A 13,002-nucleotide genomic window follows, 5' to 3' on the forward strand; every position below is an offset into this window, starting at 1 on the left:
AATGAGTTAGATCCTACAGAAGTGACATTTAACAGGTATATTTATTTCTTGCCACGTTTTTAAGTGTCCTTTGATTTTTCCTCTGAAGACAAGTATTTCTTACTTTCACTGAACAATAATCTACATTTGAAACTGAATATTTATTACTCAATATGTCACAGTTTAGTGGCACATATAAAACACTAAGACAACCTCTTGATACTCATTATAAAGATCTTAAACTATCCACTGCTTAACATATAAAGAAGCTTGGCCAAGAGCAACATGAATGCAATTTCACCAGCTAGGAAGATATAGTACTGAAACTTCACGCTCCCGAGTTCAAATTCAATATGAAGGAAAAAATTTTGAGCTTCAGGATTGTTAACATATTGTTGGTCTTTCTTGCTGTTAATATTTAATATAAGGGATTATTTATTTTCTCAATTAAAAAAAGACAGGTTCAACAATCACAGGTGTTCAAAAACCATGGCTTATGGCAATAACAAAAATCATTCATTGAAATGAAAGTCTGAGAGTGGGGAATCATAACATTAGAGCCTCATTAGTACATCCTGCTATGTGCAAGTGTCCTCAAGCAGCTTGGGATGCATCTGAAACACCGACAGACTAAAAACAAATACAAAAATACTTGTGATCGTGGCTCTTCTATATGCTCATAGGGATTTCACTTAAACACAGTACTGTAACATAAAGAGCTGATTTACAAAGCAGGAATACTAAAATTTTTAGACAAGACAAAAGTCATTTTAATGTCTTTGTATATAGCAAGAACAGAAAAGGAAATATCAAGTTCAGATATCTCAATCATTTTTACATACACTCAGTTTAGGGCAGCTGTTTGCTGCCATGTACAAAGCCATAGGCTGCTACCTATAAATTGCGAAGAAAGAGTAAATGACACGCTCATGTCCCAAAACACACAAAATAACTCTTTATGGTATCAGCAACCGATACAACAATAAATGCTGATAAAGGACAGAAGTTACGTTTCTAACGAAAAGCAGTTTTTTCTGCTATAGCTCTTGGCATGGTCCAGAGCCATCACACTGACGCAAGATCTTGCTTCCGAGCGAGAGGTCTTAAATCCCACATTTATTACAGATACACGAGTCTTTACAAACGAGAGAGGGGCCCCGAGCATACTTACACACCGTGTTACACACAGATACCTAAATACGTTTTACAAATACTTTTCCCTTCCTATTCGTCCAGGCTCGCACACAAGAAAAGCTTTTTTTAAAGAGGGTGACGCCGCCGGTGCGGCCCAGACCGGCGAGGCAAGTCGGAGGTGCAGAGGCCAGGCGAGCCGCTCCCTTCACGAGTCACTCCGCTGCAAGCCTCACGACCCACCGGCCACCCCAGCCCTCCCGAGAAGGCACCGGGCTCTTCCCCTCCGCCGCACGGCCGAGTCGCCGGCCCCGCACTACCCACGTCTCGTCTCGTCTCCTCACCCCGGCCCCGCGCCCGGGCGGGAGGAGACGCGGCCGCCGCCGCCCCCCTCAGCCCCGGCTGGAGCTCCGGGACCGCCGCCGCAGCGGCACCCCGCGCCCGCCAGCCCGGCCCCACCGCACTCACCTGCCTGCTCGCTACCGGGCGCCTTAGCCCTTCCCCCGCCCCTTTAGCCCGGGACATGCAAACAACGCGGTCTCCCATTGGAGACCGCGTTCCCCATGCCGCTCTCCCATTGGGGGAGAGGAAAGGGCTTGATTCTTCCCGGCGTCCCCTTGCTCCTGTCAACCGACAGGCAGCCGAGATGGCGGCAGCCCCCGTGGCCGGCGGGGCGGCGCGGGGCCGCGGGGCCACCAGCTTCCAGCGGAAGGCCGCGGCCGGCAGCCGCCTGGCCGCTGTCGCGGGCACTCGGCCTTCCGTTCGCCACGGGCAGCTGCTGCTCTCCAGCGGGCTCCCCTCCCTGGACTGTGTGCTAGGTTGGTGGGGAGCGGGACCCGGGACCCGGCTGCTGCCCCCCTCTCCCCCCTCCCCCCGTCCCCACCCCCCTTCCCCGCCCGGCGTCTCTATCCTTTGCCAGGCCCTGCCTGTCATCTGCCTTCCGTGACCCCGCAGCTACTCCCGCAGGCTTCTCCTTCCTCCCCACAGTTCCCGGGATTGAGGGGAGGGTGGGGGGAAAGAGGAAGGGGCAAAGCAGGATCCGTTTCCCGCCTTGCGGCTCCCCCCCCCCCCCCCCCCCCCCCCACGCCCCTGTGTGAGGAGGAGGGCGGCGGTACAGGCGGCTGCGCCTGCTTTGCAGCCGGCTGGCGGAGGAGAGTGCCGCTTGCCGTTCATTTAAATCGGTTTAAGAAACCTTTCTGGAGTGGAAATTTAGTTAGTAACACACTCCTGTCATATTTCAGACTGTCACAGTAAAGGCTCTGAAGTTTTCGGTTTTGAAAAACATGTGTGCTGCATTAGCTCGTAGTCGAATGTGGTGTAGTTCTGGTTCCTCAGTATGGCAGTTTTTAGGATGCGTTTGACCATATGTCACTGATGTGGCGGTATTCTTACTGTCTGTAAGTCTGCTTTTGCCTACTGTCAGTGTCGAGATGCTAGATAGTTCTTTGGACTGATCTGTTGTGACCGTTGCTGTGTTATAAACTGTGGCATGAACAGCACCGTTTACTTGGATTAGGAACTAATTCGTTTGAGTGGTATAAACAGCATGTTTTATCTGTATGCACTAGGGCTGCATGATCCTTTTACTAACTACTGATACAGTGGCAGTACGTCTTCACTGTCCATAGCTGGGACAACTTTTGAGGGGAGGAAGGCTTTACTTTAGCTTTGTTCATTCCTCCTTGGAGGAGTACCTGGATTGTAGGAATATACCACTTTTCTTTCTAAGGATATTCTGTATGAGTAATGGTAAATATAAAAGCTGTATGCATTTTATAAAGAAATTTCTGCAGCTTGTATATGTTTAGGAGAATCACACTTCTATATCATTTGTGTGTGTGTCTGTTTGGTAGGGAACACCTGCACTTTCATCAGGGATTGGCAGCCTTGTGGAGAAAGCACTTCCTCCTTAAGAGAGAAGTATTTCATTAAGTGAGTGTAATTTGTGAAACCCTTTAATTGCATAAATATAAGATGGGCATTGAATATTCAAGTTGTTCTTCATACTCCCTTTTATCAACAGTGGATTTTGCACAGCATGGGTCAGAAGATATAGACAGTTCCCACGGTGGCAGTCTCCTAAATGTCCAGGCGCTTGCTAACATAATTAGTGATTTGTTGTGGAAACTGGGGACGCTTCTACCAGTAAACCCAGGATCCCTTTTCCTTGTCTTTTAAATATTCCGTAATTTCCTGACCTTAACAAGTTTTACACTTGAACATCAAGAAAGTTCTTCAACCCTAGGAATGGCAACTTTTGAAAATAGTTTTAAGATGTTTTTTTGGGTTGTGGCATCTTTGAAAAACTGGAAGACTCTCTGTTCCTGTGTTAAATCTTTAGTAACCTCTTAGCCCTTAAATCACTGATTTCTGGGGGCTGAGTGCATAGGCCAGGAAAGACTCATGCCAAACATGCTGTACTATAATAAAATTTCCGTTGATACCAGGTATTAGGCATTGTTGGAGACAGACTGCCCAGCTAGGTCAACCTGTACAGAATCATTGAGTTTGAAGACTGGGGAGGGACCTCAGGAATTCATCTACTGCAACCTTAAAGCAGGCTTCAGCACTGAGTTCAGAGTTGGTTGCTCAGGGCTTTTTTCAGTTGAATCTTGAAAATCTGCAATGGCAGATATTTCACAGCCTCTCTGGACAACCCAGTCCAGTGCTTAATTATCTTTGTAGGGAATTTTCTTTTTCCTTGTATCCATTTGGAACTTTCCCTGTTTCAATTTATGCCTGTTGTTTCTTGCCCTCCCACTGTGTACCTCAAGAAAGGGCTCAACTGTCTTCTCAGTAGCTTCTCAGGTACCAGCAGGCTGCTATTAGGTCTTCCTCTCTTCTCCAAGTTAAACAAGCCCAGTTCCTTCAGCCACTCCTCGTGGGTCATTTGCCCCATCTCAGTTCCCCTCTGGTGGACTCATTGAAGTTTATCTTTACTTCTTTCTTGTACTGAGGGGCCCAAAACTGGACGTGTATTCCGGATGTGATTTAATGAGTGCTGAGTAAAGGGGAGTAGTCACATCCCTTGACCAACTGCCCGAGCTTCTGCTGATGCAGCCCACTATGCTGGTGACTGTAGAAGTATTGCACTTGGTCTCCTTGCTGTCCTTTTTGGGTGCGTGTGGAAATGCTTCGTAAATGTCTTGCAGAATGCTGTTTATATGTTTCTTAAAGAGTGCTGTTACTTTTTTTCTTCATCTTGCCCGCTAGCAGTTAAATAATTGGCTGTACAAAATATTTGATTTTATTGTCACCAGGGACTGAGGACAAACCTTTTTGTGTCAATTCCCAATGGAAGTTACTATAACTGGTTTAGTCTGGTATTTTTCATAGACTTATTTTGCAATGGCCACCAGGCTATCTTCTAGATCTCTCGCTTTGGGCTTGCATTGAAGTTTGCCTTGTCCAGAAGCTGCAACCCAGATGCAGCAGTATTCGCCAGACATGAAGATACAGCTTATGGGGCAAAGCATGGTGTTGTCAGACACAGGTCTAATTAGAAACTCTTGAAGAGAGGAAAAGGCAGAGGATACATGGAGGAATTTCTTTTGCCCTACAGCTACCAGCTGATTTGTACGTTATTGTTGATAGCTAGCTGTTCTTAGCACATGCATTCCCTTTCAAAAAGAAGTGGTAGATAAGGGCTGGATTTCAAATGCCTTGTTACCATTAAGGCCCTCTTTACATCTCCAGGCTTTATATTCAAGTTTACTTTCAAGGTTTATAGACCGTATATGCCTGTTTTGTGCTGAAGCAGTTCTCTGTAATGAGTTGTAACTATTGTGTAATATAACAATCACATGCTTGGGATTGAATGTTTTGTTTCAAGCTGCCTGAAAAAAAGTCACAGATATGCTTTGAAAACAATGGGGACACTTCTCAACTTGCAAAATTTGTTGTGTTTGTGTCTATAAGGTCTTAAATCTTATTGCTGTAAGTAGCAGTGAGGAAAGTTACAAGTCTTGCTTAGTTGTTTATGTGTACTACTGCCTTAGATACTGGCAAAGAAAAATCAAAATGGTAAAATTAGAAAGAATTACAAGTTCACGGCAGTTTTCTTAGGAAACTTGAAGATTTTACCTCTTCCTTTTGATTCTGTCAGCATTCCTGCTACTTTTTCCTGTTGTCTGTTTTTTGCTTAATTTAGTATTATTGTTGCTCATTGTAATATGAATGTGTAACCATGGTAACTGCAATAGTTTTACATTCCGTGTAATAGAATACACTTGTTCAAACTGTTCACTACATCTGATAATGTAAAGCCAATCCTCTGACCTGAATTGGCCTTCAGCAACCAGGGTATGTGCACATATGTTACAACTCTGGCTCGTAGAAAGAGACAGTACCATGGACAATCCGAAAACATAGCTTGTGAGAAATTTGGCTGCACTGATGTACTGTTTGACAAAAATTTTCTCTTGTGCAAGCAATTTAAAACCAGTAGAGACACTACTTCTGTGGTGACTACAAGTGAGCTTTTTACGACCAAGATTTTAAGTCCTTATTGCCATGAGGTAATACATTACTTATGGCTGGTTTGATCATCTATTCTATGTCAAGCTATTGGTAAAATCTCATAATGTTGAGCAGTTTTTTTCTATGTGCTGTATAGATGTGCTAGTTTTAAACAACTGTTGTTAGTAACCCATGCGTTCTGTCTCCCTAAACAGTTGAATGCAGTGCATATTGGAAGCATACTTTGTATCAACCATCTATATGATTTCTGATTTCGGTCATTTTTAATCCTTTCCCCCATAGTACATCTTTTGGATTCATCCCCCAAACAAATAAAATGAAGTAAAAATTGGTGGATTTGAACATGGGGTTTTCATGAGTGATTCTAACTTTCCAATAAACAGCATTTATAGTTGGGTTTTTTTTTAAAAATTAGGAAATGTCTGGTTCCTTGGTAAGCTTTCCATAAATACTGAGGCATTTGTACATCTTGCCTCACGAGCATAGCTTAAAAAATCTGTGATGTGTTGAACTACAACTGTGAAATTAGCAGCCGATTATAAACATTTGCACAGTGCTGTACTGCTTGAAGTGCGGTACATCATGACATGATGACAAAGTGATTGTGTTGTGGTTTTAATTCAGGTGTTGTTATGCAACAATATTAGCACTTTTTGGCCTATGGGAGAGAAATCTGCTTTTTCTCTTCCTTCTGGGTATATATCAACATTACAGGTGCTACAGCCATTCGTAGTCCCACCAGCAGAGCTAAAGATTAAGAAGTTGATCCAATCCCTATCGGAATCAATTTCGAGTGAAGTTTAATAAGCTCTTAAATGGATAGACTGAATTATCCTGTTCACTGGAGTGCAGCTGTGCAGTCCAGAATTGACTTCTGTTATCAAGAACTTTGGATATTGTGATGATGTGATTCAGTTTGCTCCTAACTTGCTTTTAAAGCAGTATGGAATTGCAGAAGACATGCTGCAGTTTCCTTTGTACAAAACACTGCTATAGGCTAGTTACATATGGCCATCTGAACACTTCCAGGAATTTTTACCTTTCCTGTCACAGTCTCATAGAATTGTTCAACAAAATATTTTGAGTCTGATTTCAAGTTATTTCACTGTTTTCAGTCTTGGAATTCGGATTATAAACTGGTTTACTCTTCAGCTAAAATAAAATATGAATTCATCTTTCACCGTCTTTGTAAAAATTCCTTCTTGGGACAACCATTTAAACCACTGTCACTAATTACGCTTGTCGTCTCTTCGAGGAGGAAATAAAGTACTCAGGATGGGAGTTCATAGATCTTTTTTTTTTCTGGTCCTCCACACTGTTGAGCTCAATGGAATAAAAATCTATGTATCAAAACATATTGAGAATATTCTGTTCTGTCTATTGTTCATAAAGCCATCTGTGATTGGAACATAAGCATTGATTGCAATTGTTTAGGCAAAAAGAGGGAAAAATAATAGTGGCCGTGTATAAATATGTCAAAATGTATTTTTATTTTTCAACTGCATTCATGGGGTTGTTTTTATGTCCGAGTCATACTATAAAAGACTTTAATAGTTGGGGGGGGGGTTCAGGTGTGTGTTATGATGTTTATGATCTGTCAGTCCAGGTTTCATTGGGTGAAATCCTACCTGTCTTATTGCCATGCCTGCTTTCAGTACCTGCTTCGTGGACTTGGGTGGGAATTTGCTGGCCTCTTAATAGGTCACTTTACATAACATGGTTCTTGGTACAGAGGAGTATCACTTGGCAGTGGTTAATATAGATTTAATTTGGAGAATGTTTACTCACACGAGTCATCCAAGTAAAAATTCGCTGGCTCAGACCATACATCATTATTGTAGTACTTGAGCATAGTTGCATAGAGCTCTGCAAGATCTTTTTACCACAATGATGATAGTACAGTATATTGTGAAAGTAATTGTAATGTGTAATATATAATTACATGTAATGTATAATTATTTCATAATAGTGAATTGTAGGAAGTATTGCAAAGGTAATTAAAATGTTGTTCACTTTTATATTTTTAAATTCCCCGTTATCACCTTTCTTTGACTTATAAACTAAGAAAACTTAATTGTTCTCTAACATAGTATTAAAATGTAGTCTTACTTTATTCTTCATTTTGTTTTGTTTCCAGGTGGAGGCGTAGCTGTTGGAACCCTTCTTCTTATTGGTTAGTATAGAATATATAGATACTTAAAGCCATATTCTGATGTGTTTTGCTCCTTTTAATAATTTATCGAATAACCTGTCTTTTCATTGCTTTTTAAACTCAGACTTAAGAAAGTATAACTCTCAGGCCCCTTCACTTTGGATAGCCTTCAGAGTGGTCTATTATCTGTTTCAAGAATTACTGGAGGTGGATCAAAACCTTACATTTAGACAGGTTTGAGCCCCCAAGAATACCGCAGAATTCTGTTTGAAAGCAGGGCGTTCAGCAAATTTCAGGACTTCTTAGGAAAATCTTCAAAAAACTTAATTGATACAGCAGTTCACTGTTGCTGAAAGAAGTTGTCCCTGTTCTTGGCTGTGCAATCTTGTTGTTCCTTGAGCTGACGCCAGTGCTTTTTAACTCTCGGCTCTCCCAGCTTGACAGAAGACTCACCCAGTTAAAGAGTGGAGACTTTTCTGTCTGTTTAGCGACCTGAATCAGCTCACTAATATGCGAGATGAGTACCAGAGCCAGCACAAGGGAAAGAAGGGCTGCACAGTGAGGACTAGGAGAGAAAGTAGATAGCCTTTTTTCAAGGCAGAAAGTGTCAGTTAAGCTTAATTTTCTCATGAAATTTCACCCAAATTTCTGTGAATTCAGGAAAAATGATAGAAGTTTTACCCCTTACTGCTTTCAGTGAAGATCATACTTTTCTCCCTCACTTTGAGAAGAGCTGCAATCTTACTATGGACAAAGGAAGAAGAAAAAAAAAAATACTAGAACCCATCATATTTTACACAAAGCTAAGACTGTGAAACTAGATGAATTTTGTTTTGTCTTCCCATTACAATATTCACTGCCCCTTCCAGTAGATGGGCTGGGTGGCATCAAATGAATCTACTATCTGGAAAATTGTCATTAAGCAAAAGAAAGTTGTTCTTGAGATGGTATGCAATTAAGTGGTGGAATACTTTACCATAGGGTGTTGTGGATGTAAAAAAAAAAAATCATGATCTGAGTGGGAAACGGAGCAGCCTGATGGAAGAGAAGGCCACTTGCATTACTGCGTTAGCGGATACTTCCAGGTAAAGAAGTCCTTGAGCTACAAATCATGGGAGGCTGAGGAAGTGCTTGGGTGAAGCATCACATTTGCTTGTTCAGTTCTTATTACCTCTTCCTAAATATCTGCTTTTGGCTACTGTTGAGCATAGGGTTAGCTGTCCATTTGACCTGACCTTAATGGCACCAGGTGAAACGAGTACAAAGACAGCTTTGTGTTCTAATGAAAGAGATGACGAGACTCAGTGATTTGAAAATTATAGGATTTTTACCTGAATTTTTTCCCCTCCTTTGAGTGCATAGCTGGCAATACTCAGTGGTGGGTTTTAATTTACTTATCCCCTATGTTGGTTGGTTGGTTGTGATCTGATATTAAACTTAGCTTCACAGAAACACAAAGAAGGATCTCTGGTTTAGATTTGAAAGCTAATTTTTTTTTCCCAAATAAGATTTACCATATGTTATTTTGAAACATATAATTATATACAAAAAGTCTTAAAGTAAGAACTATATTTATTCATGACTCATTAGTCTAAAAATTTTTAGACTAATTTTTAAAGTTGGTGCAGGTGGAATTGTAACTGCATTGTTAGAATATTCTGTCAGTATACAAAAAATTCTGTCATGAGATTAGTCTAGGCAAGCTTAATATTATACAGGATTGAAGCTGTCAGTGATAAACCTCCTAGGAAGATCTTTCTGCGTTGTACTCCAAGTGTTATAAAAAGGTTAAATTCTTCCCCCTCCTTTAACATTCTCTAAGGCAAGAATAAATTGCATTACTTTTAACTTAGCTCCCTTTGCAAATTAAATGCTCATCTTCATTATTTGACGCATTATCTTGGCTAATTTAACCAAATAATAGTAGATTCAGGGTATTAAAATATTTATTTTAACTATTGTGTTCTGACGATGTAGTAACGGCACAGGTTACTTGATAAGACTGTAAAAGGTTGTTTGAAATATAAGTGCACAATTTTTTTAAATTAATTCATAATGAAGAGCATCAGGATTTTCAGTTGAACTTAATTCTATAATATATTCTTTTGACAGTGTTTTGTTTTATATGAGAATTGTAGCGCTGAGGCACATGGTAGTCTCACGCAAGATCCTAGCTACTAGAGGAACTTGAAACTTCCTGCGTTTTATTCATGTAGCAAGAATGTTTTGGATTTTAACTAGTGCTGTAATTCCAAAAGGTCTTACTGCACTGCGTTAGTAAGAAGTGGTAAAACAAGCGCTATGACTCCGGGTGAAATGAAATTTGAATGCTATCAAAACAGTTTGTTCAATATGAATGTGAGACCACTTGTTTGTTGTTTCATCTTAAACTGCTCCCAGAAGATCAGCTTTCTAGAAGAATCTCCCCGTTCAAAATCAAACAAATGTTGATTAAGCACACTGCTTTCCCTTCTCTCCTCTCCGATGTACTTCGGCTTGTTGTATGTCTCTTTTGGCAGCCTCAGGAAGAGCTTCCAGGAGGATGTTGTTTTGGTTTTTAAATGCAGGCCTTGTTTATACAACACGTTCTGCGTCGTGAGTTACAGCACACTCAAATAGGTCTGTCCTGAGTACCCGAGGAGAACCTATTCTTACATACCTTTAAGATGCTCTGTTTTGACAAGGTCATTGACGGCTAAATGTTTTAAAGATTATGAGTAGGAGGGTTTTAGTTGGTAGCTGAGGTCAGTTATTAAAATTTAAAGTTGTCTGGTTAAGGGCAGGTCTATACTTGTACATTCTAAGCCTTAAACCAGTTTCAGCTACTTTAATTAGCTACTATTATTTTTGTTAGACATGCAATTTAACCTGACTGGTAAGAGCTCTCTTCACTTGTCAATGTAATTGAATTTATCATCTTTTTAAAGTTGAAAAAGATAATCTCCAGAGAAGTACAAAACGGTGATTTGCTAAATATAATTCTACAAAATACAAGTTACCAGAATTCACCTTCCTGAAGTATGGCCAAATGCCAAATATTGTAACTTACATGTTTGACAACTCTGTTTTGGCATGTGCTAATTAAATGCAAGTGACACAAAGTATATCCCCTGAAGCTTAGTAAATGTGGACATTAGTAAATTATCTTTTAAATGGAATTTCAGATTATTAAAATAATCGTATCTTATAACCTGCAGCAATTCAGAGAGATGTTTCATAGCTACAGAAAGGCACACCTTAGGTCACAGTACCATACTGTAGAACTATCTGGTGAAAAAATGATCAATACTGATAGGCTATGACAGGCTTCTGGCAGCTTTAGGGCAACCTGTCTAGACTTTGTACAGATAAAAAAAAATAAGCTATCTCTACTTTACATTGTTGCAGTCTTATTTTTTCCTCCTACAGCTCTCATCATTTTAAGCAATTATACTACAAATTATCTCTGGAGTTTTTAAAAGACCTTCGTGCCATTTAATATGCTGATGTTTAAAAGTCAGCCCTTATAAATATGTGCTTGTTACCTTGTGGTGGATTTTGTTCCTAGCTTTTTATTCCTCCAAGTGACAGTGCTTATTCTTCATCCTTCTCTTGGAAAATGAGTACTTCTGTGCAGAGCGAGCAGTTGTGGCTAGAGATTTTTTCTTAAGGCCACATGTTTACATATCATTTTGACTGCATCTGGAATATTGTGTGCAGTTCTGGGCCCCTCAGTTCAAGAAGGACAGGGAACTGCTTGAAAGAGTCCAGTGCAGAGCCACAAAGATGGTTAAGGGGCTGGAACATCTCCCTTATGATGAAAGGCTGAGGATCTGGGCCTCTTTAGCTTGGAGAAGAGGAGATTGAGGGGTGACCTCATCAATGTTTATAAATACTTAAAGGGCGAGTGTCAGGAGGATGGAGCCGGGCTCTTCTCGGTGATGGCCAGTGACAGGACAAGGGGCAATGGGTTCAAGCTGGAGCACAGGAGGTTCCACATTAACACAAGGAAAGACTGTTTCACTGTGAGGGTAATAGAGCCCTGGCACAGGCTGCCCAGAGTGGTTGTGGGGTCTCCTTCCCTGGAGACATTCAAAACCCGCCTGGACGTGTTCCTGTGTGACCTGCTCTAGGTGGTCCTGCTCTGGCAGGGAGGGTTGGACTAGATGATCTTTCAAGATCCCTTCCAACCCCTAACGTTCTGTGATTCTGTGGTCAGTTTCTGTAATTAGATGAGATTTTTGTCCTTATTTTTTTTAATAAACTATATATTTACAGTGCCTCACTCATATCTGCTGTCTTTGTTTTCTGTGCCCTAGTAAACTCCAGTGCCTTAAAATTTTGTATTTAATTGTATGACCCACTGATTTCTCTGTGTAGTAGCTACAGACAGTCCGTGCACAAAGGTGCTGGGAATGTCTCTTATGTGTTCAGTAGCCTATACAGTGTAGGGGTGAAAAGAGCCGTAAGTAGGAATCGGTCTTTATCCTTGGTTTTCAGCATGGTTATACGTTGGAATTCATTGCGGTGATACTGGCAATACTGCTTTTTCTTCATGATTATTTTAGCCATGGAAGCATGCTGTTGTGGAAAGAGACCAATGGATAACAGTCACAATAAACCATTTTATTTATGTCCCTATCTGTAGGATCAGAAGAGGTTTTGTTCTGGAGACAATATGCATAACTTCTAGGTAAATAATCTCTTTTCCTTGTATAGTTTTAGGCTTCACTAGTTACTCACCTGCTACTTAGCTGTAGAACACTCTTTATTCAAAAAGAGTCAGAGAAAGCTGCAAACTGTTGTGTGACTTGCGGTGGCTGGACCCAGAAAAGAGTCTGCAGCTGCAAGAGTTCTTATTTGTTTATGTGTGTTATTAGCTAGAAGTAAAGCTCACAGTGAAGGCTGCTGACAGGACAGCTCTTTAGTATGGAAGCTAAGAAAAAAGATTTGCACCAGGCTTGTCTTAAGTATCTGACTGACTAAAGTGCACGTAAGTGTTAGTTCCTACACATACAGAATGGAGGTGGTTCTCTTGGATGTTGGTGTAATTTGGAAAAATAACTAGTTGAGAATTTATCCCAGCCATCAAAATAGTAAGTCCAAGCGTTACCAGAAAACAAATATACTTCAAAGTATTTCATTCAGTTCATCTATGAAAGTAATCAGTGAGCTACCGAAGTACCTGTGCTAAATGATTTGTTTGTTTATTTACAAGAAGAAAGCTGTACTGCTCTGGTTTTGAATAGTAACGTAACTATTGAAGCCAGGGTACAATGGAT

General features: G+C 40.8%; 1 protein-coding gene across 1 annotated transcript in view; it reads left to right on the top strand.

The window, feature by feature from the left end:
* The first annotated feature begins 1,756 nt into the window (after window positions 1-1,756).
* Window positions 1,757-13,002, top strand: part of ELP4 (elongator acetyltransferase complex subunit 4) — a 147,402-nt gene continuing 136,156 nt past the window's right edge. The window contains exons 1-2 of the mRNA XM_086472239.1: window positions 1,757-1,928; window positions 7,727-7,762. Coding sequence (XP_086328365.1) covers window positions 1,757-1,928; window positions 7,727-7,762 — 208 coding nt within the window. The remainder of the gene's footprint in view (window positions 1,929-7,726; window positions 7,763-13,002) is intronic.

Source organism: Leptosomus discolor, chromosome 12 (assembly GCF_034619465.1).
Source record: "Leptosomus discolor isolate bLepDis1 chromosome 12, bLepDis1.hap2, whole genome shotgun sequence".
NCBI lineage: Eukaryota > Metazoa > Chordata > Aves > Leptosomiformes > Leptosomidae > Leptosomus > Leptosomus discolor.